This window comes from Elaeis guineensis, chromosome 8, assembly GCF_000442705.2.
Source record: "Elaeis guineensis isolate ETL-2024a chromosome 8, EG11, whole genome shotgun sequence".
NCBI classification, from domain to species: Eukaryota; Viridiplantae; Streptophyta; class Magnoliopsida; order Arecales; family Arecaceae; genus Elaeis; species Elaeis guineensis.
Window position 1 is genome coordinate 23023080 of NC_026000.2, and position 17352 is coordinate 23040431.

The 17352-nt window shown below is 35.8% G+C and overlaps 1 protein-coding gene across 3 annotated transcripts in view; it reads right to left on the bottom strand.

The window, feature by feature from the left end:
- Positions 1–1445: 1445 nt before the first annotated feature.
- Positions 1446–17352, bottom strand: part of LOC105033669 (transcription initiation factor TFIID subunit 5) — a 32265-nt gene continuing 16358 nt past the window's right edge. Inside the window, exons 9-19 of one of the 3 annotated variants that reach the window (XM_010908559.4) lie at positions 15355–15506; positions 13591–13701; positions 13413–13482; positions 13257–13296; positions 11193–11357; positions 11006–11082; positions 9546–9662; positions 5253–5518; positions 2068–2163; positions 1906–1981; positions 1446–1767 (exon numbers count right to left, since the gene is read on the bottom strand). In XM_010908559.4, the coding sequence (XP_010906861.1) occupies positions 1714–1767; positions 1906–1981; positions 2068–2163; positions 5253–5518; positions 9546–9662; positions 11006–11082; positions 11193–11357; positions 13257–13296; positions 13413–13482; positions 13591–13701; positions 15355–15506 (1224 nt within the window). In that variant the 3' untranslated portion in view covers positions 1446–1713. Of the gene's footprint in view, positions 1768–1905; positions 1982–2067; positions 2164–5252; positions 5519–6775; positions 6905–9545; positions 9663–11005; positions 11083–11192; positions 11358–13256; positions 13297–13412; positions 13483–13590; positions 13702–15354; positions 15510–17352 lie in introns of those variants that run through there. The other 2 variants (XM_010908558.4, XM_073242701.1) reach the window with 2 other exon arrangements.

Here is a 17352-nt window from a genome sequence, read left to right on the forward strand (position 1 = left end):
ATAGAACCTAGTGGAAAGGACAAGCCTACTTAGAGAATGCTCTCCTGCAGGACAAACCCAAAGTAATGATGGAAGATCATGAGTGGAAGTGGTCCAAGGAAGAAGGCGCCATCGATGGGAAAACAAAGGCCGTTACTGAGGAAGAAATCAATCGTTTGCAAGGAAGGTTACTGAGTCTGCCGTCTTTATAGACGATGATTGAAGGTGCAGCAAAAAATGGTTTAACTCCCTCATCAATAAGTTGTTGGGTAAAAGCATGTCTCTTGATTAAAAATTAATAACTTATATTTTGTATCAATACTGAGATAAAAAAATAGTTAGCAGAAAAAAAATCTTAAATCCAATTGGTACAAGTGTACAGCAGCATACATATTTTTAATAAGAAAAATCTCAATGTTAAAATTATCAATTCTATTGCATTCTTTAAAATTTTTAATTTTATAATGTTTTAGCATATTCATGTAAAACATTTGCATTAACAGCTTTATCAAATAATTTTTTGATCGCGATGATATAATTAAATAATAGATTAGATAATACCAAATAAATATTTAAAATTATTTAATTTTGATACAAATTGTTATCAAACAAACATGCCCAATAAAACAATAAAAATATGAAGTAACCTTTATTTTTTTACATATAATCATGTAAAAGCTTATTCTAGACTCTATTCTTATGTTCCTTGATTATACTCTTTTCTTATTTTTGGATATTTATACATTCATTTTTGCTTACAATGTCCAATGACTCGACCAGCTGTTGAATCGTGGTTGAACCACTGACCTGACCTGGCCACAATAGCAGCTAGCGGGTCGGTTTGGGTCAATGGAATCGGAACATGGGAGCGTTTCTATGCAGTGCGAATCTAATAAATGAGCTTCTGACTAAGCAACGGCTACGCGGTATGAAACAAACCAAGCCTCAAGAACGCAAGGAATTGAAGTCCCTCGCTCCAAATCTGGCATGCTGTTATACACTAACGCAACGCATCATTTCTGGGGACCTGCAACCAGACTCATCATTTCCCATTAGAAGGCATCGCACTGGAGGGGAACACCATGCCACGGTTAAGAAATTAAGATGAGGGAATGAACTTAAGAAAGCACGGTCAAGCTTATAGGATCATGCCCTCGTCTGATATTAGACATTAACAAAATAACAGTCATACCAATAGTACAGTAGTATTCCAGCAAATTGGGGATAAGGACGAACCATCTAGGCCTGCAACAGGCGTTACCCTCAATTTTTTGACTTCCCCATTGTCAGACCCAGCTCATATAAAAGTTGATAAGATGCACTCAGACTATGATGTATCAAAATCATTTATTTGCTTTGGAAATACTGTTCTCCTTAAAGAGCAATGACAGTGATTTGAAAAATAAATAATTAACACCAGACAGAGAATCTTAAATAAATACGAAATTTAAAATAGACAGAGAATCTTAAATAAATACGAAATTTAAATCGAGTCTTGCTGCAGGAATGTGTTCAAATATAATCTTTCAAAACAAAGGGGAAAAACAGTCAACAACAGCAGATAGAGATTTTGTTGGGAACCAAAAAGAAAGAAACTGCCAATAGAGCCAACTTCTAAAAAGAAAATGAAGATGCCTCGGATTCAAACATGAAAGAACGTAGAGACCGACAGATGCATGAACTGACATCTTATAGATCGTATACGTGCTCTGCCGCTCATTTTAACAGCCGTATTCATGCCTGTTTTGAAAGTCCCCCCGCAGCAAACAAGAGATTCCTCCGAGAGAACTGCCAGTACATATACAACCAATATTAAGCTATTTATCAACAGTGTACATGAATAAAGAATTACTGAATGTAAACAGTAAAGATAAGAGGAGGAAATTTATTATTATTATTTTTTAAATGGAGAGGAATTTTTCTAACCCGTAATGTGTAGACAGGAGTAGATTTGGTCGGGAGAGCTTTCAATAATCTCAGTCGGTTCGTGCTGCTAGCTTTGCTGATCAGAAGATGGGACATGGTTTCTATCAGTACTGGTGCGCATGGTGCATAGGAGAATTAGAAGGTTTGGAATGTAATTCTTACTTCTCCTCCATCCGTGGCACCTTCATGCTGGCGGTCACATCCCATAATTTAACCGTACAGTCAGCAGATCCAGAAGCAAGCAATGTCCCCTCACAACTAAGGAGATCATGAAAGGAATTAGTAATCCAAATACTGTCACTAGCTTTGCAGAACTTGCAAAGAAAACAGTGATTCAACGCACTCACAACATTCTACTACTCACAAGCGAGGACACTGACATCAAGGATACAAAACAAAAATTATTATTAAATCTATTGAAAGTATCAGAGCATCACTCAATTAAAAGGGAATAACTGATATCAAACACGCAAACACTCGTAAAGAATTTCTTTCTGAGATACTATTGTGACAACAAAGTGAGAGAGCTCCAATTTTTAAGTTTAACAAACTCCCTACACCTTGCAAATCACCAATATGCCTATTGAAAGATGAAAACATTCCGTGTCAGTAATCTCCATATTACCTTATGATTCTTAAGCTTCACAGCAGTTCCAGCTCACGACGGTGCATCTTGTTACCTTCATTCTTTCATCTCCCCGTCATGGAGCCTCTTAGGTCCCGACTTATTCTAGGCAGGTAAAGACCAGTTACTGACCTCAATTTCATAAGGTCACAGTGATTGGAACATAAAGTAGTCAAAAAGTTCTTTCTTGAAAAGAAATACACGAGGATCAACAGTTGAGATCCCCAATGATGAATCATCAAAATGACATACATGTCCATGGACCATATTTCCTCAAATTGCATTAGAATTCAAATGTTGTACGTTAGCAAGCTTTTGCAACTGAAGTAATTATCACAACAAATAAACAGGATCTAACCTAGCTATATAGTTAGATACAAATGTCATTGATTCCTAATAAGGACCATCTTGCCCTAACCAAAGCATGTGCCTTCAAATTCTTTTCCACACTGCTAGTCTTCCCTCCAGTCAGAGGCTCAGAGACTAGATCCAACTTATCCTCTTCACCAGAAGAACTACTGTCTGTGTAAGACCAAACTATTTCACTTGTTTACAACAATTTCCTAATCAGAAGCTAACATATCCTCCATCCTCCATGCAAAACTTAGATCAAGGCATATAAATCCATCTCAACATCTGTGTTCTGCAGATGTTTTATCTTTTCAGACTGCACTTATTTCCTTGTCTGGCGTGAAAACCTATACAATGAAGCAGATCCAACTAGCATCAAAATAAAAATATATTAAACAAGCCTTCTTGAGTTCTGACCATGTCTAGAGTCTACAGAAATAAGTGAACCTAAAGAAGACTGACATGAAAGCAACACAGGACTCTGTGAGAAATATCTGCCAATTATTGACCTCACAACAACATTTCTAATTAAGCATGAAATATCTCATTGCCATCTTTTCTAGCTAAAGCCTCACATCCCTCAAACTTTAACTGCAACCACAATACCACATTACATGCACTCTGTTTATGTCTAACAATTATTAGTCTTATTCGCTGGAGCAGTCTTTTCGACTCACATTTGCTCATGATTTCTCAAACAATAGATACCGAAGGCATCATACTTAACATGAGCAATCACTTCATATGTAACACATGAGGCCACCTCTAGCATGAACCACAGAGAATTTCATCACTATCTTTCACGACTCTAATTTCAATAAATGCCAGAATAGATAGTCTCAAGCTTCATTAATACCTACCAATTAGAGAATATTCTTATCAAGGTTTGTCAAAACAAGATCAATTGATTTAATGCATGTTGCTTTCCACACTTAGATTTGCTTGTTTTCATGATTCCCAGCAGTATGAACAAGTTCATAAAAAAAACAAACTGGACTAGAGTATCATGCAACAATGTTCGGATTTTTTTTTTGTTTACTGATCCAATTGGGAGCTGCAGTTTTCCTGAACTTTGATTTTGCTCCAGAAGCAGATTATAAATCATGTAAAGCAACGAGTGGTGTTGCATAAAGAGTCTATAGTGGATTTAGCATCACGAATATTGGCCTAGCAAGCCCATAAAGTTAGTTTTTCTTTCATTCGGCACTAGAGAAAGAAGCATAAAAGCTGGCTGCTCTACTTGTGGCAGGAATGATTCGCATCAAAAAATGCTGCAACACGGACTTCTTTCCTGATGCTTAAATGCAGCAAGAATGGAATGAACTGGGCACAGATAAGCATGGATATTTTTAGTTGCCAAATGAGTTTTTCTAACGCTCAAAAAATGGCTTAATCAGTGTGCAGTACCTGCTGACCCAGTTCAAACTGCTCTGTTGGTCAGGTCATGGGATCCCATGGTTGAGTCAGTTTGCTCCTCTTCAATATAAACCATTACCCACTCATATCCACAGTCCACTTTCCCAATCCCCACATCCTCTTCCAACTTGGGCCAAAAGAAAAGAGGGAAAAGGAGAGCATGATCTGCTGAAAACATTACCTACCTTTCTTTCTTCCAATTTCCAATTCCTAACCCCTCCTTCCTTCTTCCCTATTCAACTTCCATTCCAGACCCCAGAATTTCATTCCCTCTGTGTTGGTTTCTCTTCCATGATCCAGAAGCATTAGCAAGGGTCCTCTCCCACTACATAGCAGTGGTTGCACAGTGGTTACCCAACTCCTCTGCATTGGTGTGACAACAGTGTCATAGGCTCTCTCACACAACTTGGCCTCCATCAAACAGAGATTGATTATATTACATTGGCAATGGTGAAGGACAGGGAGTCATTGGACGGTAAAAAGAAAATGAGGAAAGGGCACACTTTGGGCAGCTGGAGGAGATGTGCAAAGGGATTGGGATGGTGGGATTACACTCTTTTTTCCTTTCCAGTCAAACCATGCAGGTTTCGTTGTCCAACACAAGCTGTTCAAATGATCAAACTGCTTGAATTGGCAGTTCTAACAGTTGTCAAATATTTCTGAGTCTGGGTGCAACCAACCTGCCATAGCCTGCAGATGACTGGTTAAACAGGACGACCTAATAACACATTTCAGGTCTCAAAACACTCAGCTTAGTTCTACCTTAAACTATGATGCCAAATAATATGAAAGCATAATATTCAGTAATAGTTTAACAATAAATGGCACGTTATCAGACTCGATACCACAGTCCTCTTTACACAATGGCTAATTGATATAATTTAATTTTTCAATCAACTGGAAGAAAAATTTTGATAAGGACATAACAAAAAACAAGAAAGAGAATATAAATCACCTGAAAGCAAGTGTCCACACACAGGAGTTATGTCCCATTAATGGTGAAACACACCGACCGCTTGAGAGATCCCACATCATGATGGTACCATCTTCATCACCAGAAGCCATATATCGTCCATCAGGAGACATTGCCAATGACAATACCATGCTCCTATGACCAATGAAAATGCGTACACATTCCCCACTTTGTACATCCCAAAGTCTGACAGTTTTGTCACTTGATCCGGTTGCAATGTAATTACAATTTGCATGCCATTGTACACACTAAGTAAAACAGATAATTCTCTCATGATTACATCAATCAATTACTCTACCAAACAAACTAGATAAAAGTATTGCAAAAAGAAAAGCAAAAAAACACTAGCAGAGCACAGAAACACTTAAAGTGCAAAAAAGGGAAACAAACGAGATAATAGCGATTTAGATTATCTTTTGTACAATTTAACTTCTAGATTTCTCCATTTAAGCACAGCGACTTTAGTTTATTGAGAGTTCAGACCTCTATGTCAATGTTTTAAAGGGGTTAAATTTTTAGGAATCTAGTTGATGAAAGCATGAAAATTAGTTTGATATGATTTTTTTTTTGTGGAATTCGGTCCTTATTTTAGTTCAAGATAGTGTAACTTATTCACATGAATTTTTTCTTTGAAAAACTTACCTACACAAAAAAAGATAGGTGGCAGTCACAATTGGGACTGTACTTTTCTCAACTAGAAAGGAAAGGGCCGTACACTACCATCTTCTCAATTCTCGCAGATGGATAGGAGCATCTGGTTTCTCTTATGAAGCATAGGAGAACAGATATGAAGATGAAAAGGTAGAACAGAAAGATAAAGAAAACAACATCTCTTATGGGCTCTTATGGGCTGTGCAGGTCTGCTTATTCTCCTTGACTGTAGACACCAATAGGTCTTTCCTTCTTTTATTTTTTTTCTTCTTAAGGAAAAAATCCTTGTGTTTGGAGCATTACACTAAGATTTATGGGATATCTGGGTTTTAAATCAGATGAGTATCTGCTATAGTTGATGTACATCAGAAATAAATTTTGATTTGTCTTCTCTCTTCTTCCTTGAAGGTCTGATTCATGTTTGTGCCATGCGTTAACCTGTTTGCCTGTGGAATTGAACCCTCGTGGTGGAAATAAGCTGTGAAGCCAAAAATTCAGGCTTCTTGGAATTTTTCTTCTCCCTAAATGTAAACAAATTTTCTCATCATTAACCATAGCAGATTTGACTTGCAATAAAGGATCTAGACCAATTATCATGACAATTTCTATGAGATAATCTGGCAGGTTCTTTTTGGATTTCAACATCCTCCTACAATACTTGTTACCAAATATTTTATTCTCCATAGATCTCACATTGGTAAGTTATCGCTTCAGGTTTGGGTTGGGTTGGTATGATATGCAGTACACAAAGGGAGTCAAGATAACAGCATTTGTCAATACAAAAGCATATGAATCCCCCACACTGTATTGATATCAGGTCAGGTTGGTATGGTACACCCCATACCAGCCGAAACAAGCCGATACGTAAATAACTACTTGTTACCATATTTGGTAGAAATTTCTGATTTTTGATCATCAAGATTTGACCGACCAAGTAACCATCCAACTAGATTTGGACAAATTCCAGCTCATCCAAATATGACCTGAAGAAGAAATACCATACGTTCATATGGTATAAGCATGAATCATGTATATTATGCTTAACAATATAATAGAAGATAATCTCATATATAATAGGCCTCTCAAAGGTCAAATTCTAATGCTGACGAAGCCCAATAAGTTAGGTCTGGGCCAAAATTTCCACCAAAGACACCCGATTATGATCTAGCTGCCTGAATAAAACCCATCTGAAAGGTATATTACATATTAAACATCTGAGTTGGTTGACACACCTTATTTTAAAGCTTTGGTAAAGATTTAACATATTTCAAAATCAATGATAGGCACTAAAATCATCAAATCAAGCATCCACACTGTTTGACTATGATTATGACCTGTAAAAGCCCCTAGAAATAAAAATTTGTAACTTTTTGAGATCTTTAACCATGCATCATATGGTTGAAAAAAAGGATGGTGCCTATTATGCTTTTTGCTAAAATACATGATAGAATAATTAATTTGAGATTTTTTTTTATTATTTATAACTATACATGCAAAAACATGTACAAATTAAAAGTCAATAAATATTGAGACTTAGATCACAGCAAAACATGATCTCATATTAGTAAACCTCTTTGTTTCTGCACCCACTTGATGCATAGGTTAGAGACCAGCAAAACATATAGTCCTTGATTTTTGAACATTTTCAGTCAGGTAGATAATAATCACTGGTGTGGATCTTCAATTTGAGGGTCCATCCTTGTGATTTTAGGCAACTTTCAGCCATCACACTCAAGGCCTTCAACCCTAAGCTTGTCCTAGAGGAAGTTCAATGTCCATACCAGAAAAGACGTCATAAAAGATCTTTTTGTTTTTTTTTTTTTCAGAGAGAATGGAATCCTGCCAATCTATCTATCTTTTCTGACTCATCCACCATTCTTAACCATGCCTCCAATCACCACATTGCTGCCTAGTTTTTCACATCCACTATAGGCCACTCTTAGTAACCAATCACGGCTAACAAGAGGTAGTACGTGGAGGCCAAAATCCCTAGCCTAAGAGATCTCAATGGAGGATAGCTACACAACAACCCCTCTCAACTTCTCATCCTATTAGGTAAGATTAGGTTTTACCAAATTGGATAAGGGTTCCTTAACAAAGTTAGATGTGGATCAATGTTTAGCCATCCTGCCAGATTATTGGATCAGATCACTTTATGAATACATGTATACAAAGACAGAGGCTAGAATGCTTCTGAGAGCATTTGGCTCCAAATGCTTCTGAGAGCATTTGGCTCCAAATGCTTCCCAATCAAAATTAATGAAGGACCTGTCCAAATGAAATCAACACTGTTGATCATGATTTACAACATTTAAATTGGCTAGAAACCAAAAACCATGAATTTCTGAGGACCTTTATTCATACATAAAATGACAAGAAAATTAACAATTTTAATAGTATAATACTATGTTTTGGTTTAAAAACTTAGAAATGTCAAACTGAAATTTGATCTGCATATGTTTTAAAAAATTTAGGTTAAGATAATTGGTTTGGAAATGCAAATTATATAGTTTATGCTATGTTTTTGCTCACTATGATACTTCTACTATTCTATGCTATGTTTTTGCTCACTACATACATACATACATATACATATTTAGAGAGAGAGAGAGAGAGAGAGAGTTGGACTTGGCTACAATCAAGCGGAACCATGAGATCATAGATGTAGGACCTCTATTGTCCAATATAGACATGACTGGATCTGAGTGGAGATCACTCAAGCGTAGCCCAACCTCTCTCTCTCTCTCTCTCTCTCTCTCTCTCTCTATATATATATATATATATATATATATATTAGATTTTTTTTTCCCTGATATGTAGTTCAATTTGGTCTAACTATGAAATGAAGTGTAAAATTTTCCAATCCAAAATGTATTTGAGTGATCAGATGAAATAATCATTGATATTGAAAGCTTGCAATCTGTAGTGCAGCAATAAATTATGCTCCACAAAAGTGTCAATAGCTTTTGTAGTTAAATCAAATAGAACTACATATCAAGGGAAAAACAATATCTAATAAAGGATGGTATGATTTAATGCTGAAGCATAATGAATCGTGAAATGCTTCATATATTCAAGATGGGGCAGCAGGGCAATAAAGGTGCATAGAAAAGGCCAACATATATTTTTGTATCAATTTTTATCAATATATAATTTTAGACCTACCTAGATGTATTTAAAGCAATAGATGATTAAGGAGTATTATTTAAATTTCATCCCTAGAAAAAATATTAAGAGTTCAATTAGAAGACAAAATTAGCAATACAACACAGGAATAATTAGGCTTGCATAATAACTGTTGGCAAGAAAGTATAATTTGATTATTCTTTCAAATTCATAACAATGTAAATGGAGAAGTCTGTTACTTTTATTCAAGACATGCATGCGTGAATCCATTGCTTGCATAAAAACAAATCATTTGTCTACTTTTGATGCACCTTTAAATAATAATATATATCTCTGATTCATGAGAAGATAATATATTTTGTCAGGCTATAATTAATAAACATAGTAGGCTTGCCCTTAATAGCAAAAAGCACATGCCTTTGTATCAACTAACAAAAAGAATTGCATAAAGTACAATCCAATAAAAGACTAATGCTAAATCACAGTGACTAAACTTACATCAACATCAGAAAGATGTCCAGCCATTATCCGCAGAGGTTGGATTCTCTCCATCGACCAAATTCTAGCAGTCCGATCATGTGAACAACTAGCAAAATAATGGCCAACGGGACTAAACTGTGCCACAAAAGTAAAATATGTGTATGATTCGGATGTCAAAGCAAACATAAGAGATATATACATGTTCAATGATATATAAGTAAAGAACTATATTAATCTCAAAATCATAGATACTAGAATTATTTATGCAAGAGAAATTGTGGAAATAAGCTATCACTTCACTAGATGCTGTTTACAGGGCATCCCTGAAACATACTTGAAACAAGAACTACCGTAAGATATAGATAATGGCTGTTTTGCATGAGAAAGATGATTCATAAAGTCAAAAAAATAAAATTAATGCTTAAACGAGATAGAAATAAATCCATACAAGTGGGATACTAGAAAACATGCATATGTTGTTCGATGCATTTCAGTGCTTACTGCTTCCAGAATTCAATATTAATGCCACAGCATAATCGCTGTGACAAAATTTTATTTATAAACAAATCCACATGCGTAAGAATAAAAGAAACAAATAGCATACAAAATTTACATAGATGGGTGAAATTGACATAGGATGGTGGGATAAAGGGGGCACAAGATTTTATGCAAAAGCCAGTGCCAGAGCAAAAGGCAATATTAAGGAAGGCCGAGTCAAGAGGGATGCGAGATGGGGAGGGGTGGGCAGCATCATGGAAGCCTAGGGCTGAGGGGGTGGGAGAAGGAGGGGTGAGCAGCATCATGGGAGACCAAGGAGAAGGGAGTGGAAATGTGGAATACAGGTGAACGAAAAGGGGATGGGCGATGGGAGGGCAGGCCAGCATCATGGAAGACAAGGGCATATTAGGAGATTCAGCATATTTTAAGGACTCATGCGATGGTCACCTGAGTCTTTTACTAAAGGCCGTTCGGTGATGTTGGGTATAGGGGCGATTCATAACAAAGTATAATCTGGTGGCCTACTTTAAAAACTTTTGGAGATGAAAGGGTCACTGTGCAAAATAGGCAAACTGAAGGGGTTGTAAATGTATTTTTTCCCAAACTATTATTTGTTAGGTTCCTTTATAAAATAGGGTGGAAAATAGGTTAAAGAATAAACAGATGACATGCTTATTGAAGTTAGCAGAAATGGATGCTTAAGTCCTCGACTGAACACTATGCAATGCCTAATTTTTCAAGTGGTTGCAGCTTAAGCACCAAGCAACTATCTAGCATGCTTAACTGTTCAAACATCTATTTAAATGCTCAAGCAGCCGTTTAATCTGCTTAACTGCTTAAATCATAGTCTATCAATTAAACCTGAAAAATCAGGGTCCAATGTTATATATATATATATATATATATATATAAACATTGTAATTATGAACATACAACATCTAATATGCTAGCAAACAAGATCTAAGATTCATGATTCTTACTTGAACATCCCATACTGGGTAATTATGACCTTTGTAGCAAACAAGATTTGAATTCAGCTTGGTACTCCACAATCGGACTGCAGTGAAAAATTATGGCATTTCTTAGTGTGTGTGGCTCTTGAATGCATAATAGGAACAAAGCACAAAATTAGTATATGAGAGCTTAGCATGGTTAAAGAAGCTTTACTTGTTGAGTCTGATGATGAAGACAAAAGAAAATCCCCAAAAGGACTAAACGTAGCTGAATAAACAGGCCCGGCATGACCCTGAAATAATGTGTACGATCTTTTCCCCTCTTCCAGTCCCAGCAAATGCTCACTTTCAACAGATTCATTTTCCCCCTGCGAATTGGCTGAAGGTGGTTGTTCAGTAATTGAAATGCTTCCATTATGACAGTCTAACAAATTTAAAATAAAATCTAAACTCAAAGAACTTGGCTGCTAACAATCAGAAGAACAATAAGCAAATTCATGCAAGCATGTCAACAATTAAAAGTGACAAAATTTAAACTTCTTTCAAGAACATAGGATTATATAAAGCTGTTAAAAAAGTAATTAAAAAAATTTAGGAAAATGTCTTATGGTGATCTATATGACAGCTGCATCAAGATAAGATGAGAAAAGTAACTACCAAATAGCAATGCTGAGGCAGCAGAATGTTAAATATCAAATTAGGTGCATTAAAAGCAAGAAAAATATGGATTTGTAGTAGAATCAAAGATTCAAGCAAGATGTAAGCTTTTGCACTACTTATTATATAATAATCTCATTAGACATATAATGTTGAAGAACCACCATTAGTTAAGGAGGCATGTGTACCACAACATAATTGCAAAAATGGATGTATAGAAATATCAGGTAAGGATGTAAAACATTGAGAGTTAAGCAGGATGTGGAAGAGACACCAACAAAGTAATTCAGAATCATTGGTAACTCATTATGACAAAGATGGAGGATACTGTGCAAACTGTCATTGAGATAAATTGCAGATTGATCTATGCCACAAAGGGAGATCAAAGAGAAATACAAGTGACAAAAATCCTAGGAAACATATTGTCATAAATGCCAAAAGTTAAACCAGAAAGGCTACTCCACAAAGTCTACTTTCTTACTTAAGCAGGTGATAGAAAGATTTATGATACTATGGGTTTTGCTTTTCTTTTTCTTGTAGTTTCACAGAAAGCTTATTAAGGAGTAGCATGAGAGCTCACATGTAAGATACTACTGTTTCTCTTGAGATCATGAACAGATATGTACAGAGGAGATGAGCTTATAAAGAAAAGTAGATGCAATCTTACTGGTATGTTTCAAGTTGTGATTGCACCAAGGGTCTGCCTATAGGTTATAATCTCTTTACACTTCTAAAGGATGATCTAGCTTATGGAAGTAAGAGAACTGTGGCATATGTTCTGTAAGAATAAAAGTGCTAGTTTTTGAGAACAGGATAACCTTTGAAACTAGGAGAAAAACTAAAACAGGTAGTCATGAAGAAAAAGAAAAATAAAATGAACTATAAAATAGATAGGAATCCAACCTGGTGGCACTACATATGAAAATGGTCACCCGACTATAATTAAAAGCAAAAAAAATCCCATCAATAACCATTTTTTGTCTCAAATTATTCAACAAAATCGAGACGAATAAAAACACACGTTACACACCTAAACATAGAACATGTTAGATGAAAGCATTATCTGATTACTGCAAGATTTTGGTGCTTCAGGAAAATCTTATTTCAGTTGAGTTCACATGCATGCATTTTGGAAAACCTGTCATGATGTCATGAAAGATGTTCATGTAACATGCACACAGCAAATGGAATGGCTGATAGATGAACCCTACTTTCCTATTTCCATACCAGAGAATTAAACCTGGCATTTAATATGCTTGCTGATTTTCTTCTTCTTTTTTTTTTTTTGGGTGATGTCAACAGGTACAATCTGATAGCCACAGGCCCAGCCTGCAGCATCCCAGGCAGGAAAATATACGAGGCCCAACAAGGATAAGCATAGGCAATTGACCATTTGTATATGTATTCAAAAGTGGTCCGTCTTTTAAACATTTTTGGATTGATCTAGCCTTTTAACTTTTTTCAATCCGCCTAGCCTCCGCCAATAGAGAAGAAAAAGCATCATTCCATTTTTATGTAATATATTTCAATTTATGCACATGTTTACCCCCAGACTTTTACATAATTAGGATCACCATGAAATAGAAATTTACCAATAGTAAATGCAGGCAATAATTCTTACATGTTTTGGTGGGTCGACCAATCTTTGACATGTCCCAAACCTGCCAAAAAATAAGAAAATGCACAACTTTTTTACTAATTTAGATGGAACTATGACTCTTACAGGAGGAAAATGGAATGAAAACAAAACATCCCCACTTTCAACAAGAAAAATAACCTTCAGAGAAGAGTCGGAAAATCCACCAGCAACCAATGACCCATCATGAGAAATAGATGAACAATTTAAACTATAACACATTCAAGATACAAGTCAGGCCACCAAAAATAACAAATAAAACAACTGAAGAGGCATCAACTGGTAACTAAATGTTTGATTGTAATTTGATGATGAGCACCTGTTATGTGCATTAATGAAGGTATAGAAGCTGATAGAAGGTAATGCCAAGCTACTTAATTGCACTCGATTTCTTAAGTCCTCGAGAATAGATTGTTCTACTTCAGTGGTCCTGAAATTATAGACAACATAAATGTTTATTCTTGAAACATTCCATCCATCAATCCAATAATCAGTGGCCTACTATCTATTTATTGGATGAAACAATAGTGAAACAGAACAAAATTATCTTGAGAAGTAAATCTAATCAGAGCATCTAAGTTCAAAATTACTGGCTCGATGCATCAGGATTTTATCAATGTAATCTATAAGGGTTCAATCTTCCAACAATATTTGATCTAAATTAGCAATTGATAATTAAAGACGTCCATCCATACTGCTAAACATAATTTACACATCTTAAAACAAATCAGTTCCAAAATTCAGCAAGCTTTATATATTGTGGCCACTTGATCCAAATCTAAAAACCTCCATAGTATATGTCTAACATTTTACAATGGTTGAATTCTAACTTAGATTCTGCCAAACATATCATAGCTGATATTGCAATTTAGAAAGCCAGCAATATTTTTTTACAGCAAAAACTGATCTAGGTTAAGATCATACAAGATTGCTGTCGCTACAAGTCTAGGAGTATCTAAAGCCCAAATCCAAGCAATGTGAGGAACATTATTGGTCAGTTTGCACATCACTGATGGTGATCTACAACAATTTAAACATGCAGAAACCAAAAGAATCAGATGTTTCAGAGGATTCTTGATCTTACCAATGGATTTAGTAAAAGAAAATTGATTGTAGCAGTCAAGCTATGTGAAAAAGAATGGTGGACCATATAAATCATAATCCATGCAGTTCATCACGACACGTACATCTTTTACATGGACTAAAATCAAGAAGTTTGGATACTTCTAAACCACAACTACATCAGATCATAATATCTTCCCCTTAAGAACTATCCATTATATGACCACTGGATGAGTGTGCAAGAAATCTCAACCACATTTAATGTTGGTTCCTTAGGCATTTTTGCTAACGAAGACAATGAACATCGAGGCAGACCCTCAACTGGATGATCTACAATGTACATGCACAGAGACATATATGCAAAAAAACACAGGCATACAAGCACAAATGCAGAGGCACACACAGGCAGACGTGCACATACACACAGGCATCGTTGATTTTTGGTCTATAAAACTGCATGAGCTCTGCCAAGGAAAGATTATGCGCACTGTGAGAGACAAAAACATGCACATAGCAGTCAAGAGACACTAAACCTTTAGATACTTTAACATCCACAATGCTAGGACATGATACTTGATGCAAACATATTTAAATTTTGAATGAAGGTAACATTAAGAAAGATTGGTTTCAATGAATGAATTCAACATGATTTCGAGCTGTCAACTTGAAGATCACAATATTCCAACAATGAATTACGATCGACAGCAAAATCATTTCCCACTGTGAATTATGAATTCCACTTCATATCTAGGGCCATAATTTCTCTGCATGTATGAAATACATAATTAACCATAATGAGTTATCGTTACCAAACATGGTCACCTAGAATAAATATTTGTCAATGATGAGATATGCAGTAACTATACCACATTGTCTTTCATGCAGTGGCTATTTTACATCTGTATGCGAAACCTAGAAACCGTCTGTTGTTTATGAACCAAAAAAGGATAGCAATGAATATAAGCATCCATGGCTGTAAGTACAAAAAAAAGAGGAGCGAAGGGGGAATCTTGTTTGTTACATCACAGGTAGAGTAAGCTCTGGTTTCACTCGAGGAGCGATGGAGACTGTGCTTGTCTCAGAGCGGATATTTTTCCCCGTTGCACCAACGAGCTTGTCCTTTTTCAACTTCTTGACAGAAACACCTTGTTTTCCTCCCTCCACAGACCTTTTCTGCTGAAGTTATAAAGGTTTGAGATTAACTTAGAAAAAAAACATGATCCCAAAAAAGGATTAATGTGCATTTCAAGCTCCATGACTAAAGTGGACTATATAATGGACATGCAACTAAGTGACAGCTGAAGAATGTAGAGTAGAACTAGGAAGTCATAGTCAGTATATTGGTATTCAGGAACACTGGATATAATATAGCATCTGCAATCTGTACAAGAAGCTCCCCTTTGCTACACATTAAGCAAGGGTTAAATAGGATGTTCAGGAATGCAAAACATACCATATCAATAATAATCGTGAATTTCTCAAACATCAAAAGCTTCCTAACTGCTAAGCCTTATCTAGGAACGTCAATGGGCTAAGCTAATCTAAGATTTTCAATAGGCCTGACTCCATAGCCCATCTCAAGATGGTACAAAATGATAAAACAGGGCCTGCAGATCAGCCCAATGACATCCCTAGCATTATCCTATCCATATGTGTCAGCTTGATCGATAGCTTCATGAATCTACAATCCATTCAATAAGTACATAAATATTAAGAGTAAGAAGTTAAGTGCATAGAGTAACCAAATAGTATGCAATTTACCAACTCAGTCGATAGGGATGTCAACATCAACATATCTAATGCACATTAATGATTTGAGTGAAGACATTATATATTAACCATTTTGAATATTTTAGTCAGAAATTTGGGCCGGAAGCTATAGAAATGTGACAAGCCAATTAAGAAGGTACAGGCATATGCATGTATATCTTGAAGAGGAGGGTTACTTCAACTAATGCTGAGGGATTTAGGAAGTTGAAGGGAACATTCAACATAATATGGACATGAGTTGTGAAAGAAGATATGGAAAACCTCGAAATAACATTCGAGATGAACATAGAAAGGAATGCTTAGCAGTGAGGATTGAGGATTTTTAAACCCAACATCAAATAGTTCATGCAGGCTTGATGTTTATGGTTATTGCTACAACACATTTTCTTCGTAGATAAGAACAACTTTCTTGTATACATCTTAGCTACTTTATATCAGAGGCCATAATAAGATTATAGTTTGGGCTGGTTGCCCTGCAAAGATACACTAGCTTTTCTATGACTTGAGGATCTCCTGTGGAGAAAGAAAAAAAATCAGAAGACAATTAACTGGAAGGCTAACTCTTAAACATTTCTTCTGATGTATGCCCAGCAAATATTCCTTTAATGGTGACTACTGACTACAATTAGTGTATGTCACTTAACATCTTCAAAGCTTTAATTAGATTTATCCTTCTCATCATTGTTTAAAATTTGAAATAGTTTAAACTCAATTTTGGAATCTTTAACTTGGGGTGTCACACTTGCTTCATAATTTCCCTGAAAACCTACTCCTATAACTAGATTTTATTCCTTCTCCTTTTTTATGACACATAATTTACCTACGTGTGCATCCAAATCCATTCATGCACCCACTACTGATTTCCGTAACCAAGCTCAACTGTCTACATAGTTTTAACAAGAACTAAGGTTTATTCTGTCGACCCAAAAAGTGACTGTGGCTCACAGATTTCTTGCTTGTTGTGCACCTCAACACGCTGTTCTCAAGTCTCTTGTCCATCTCAACCATGGTTTTATTCAGCAAAGAGCATATTCTTTGCTCCTTACAAAATCTGTTTAAAATCTAATGATTTAGTCAGTGACATCATAATGAACCTCATTCATAACATACTGTGTTTCGCTACTATAAACATGTCACACATTGAGAGGTAATGCTCTGATCCTCCAAAATTTTTCATGCCTACATCTCAAGTTCTAATCCATCAATTGAGCAAACCTTTTGCACATTCCATATATGTCAATTTCATATA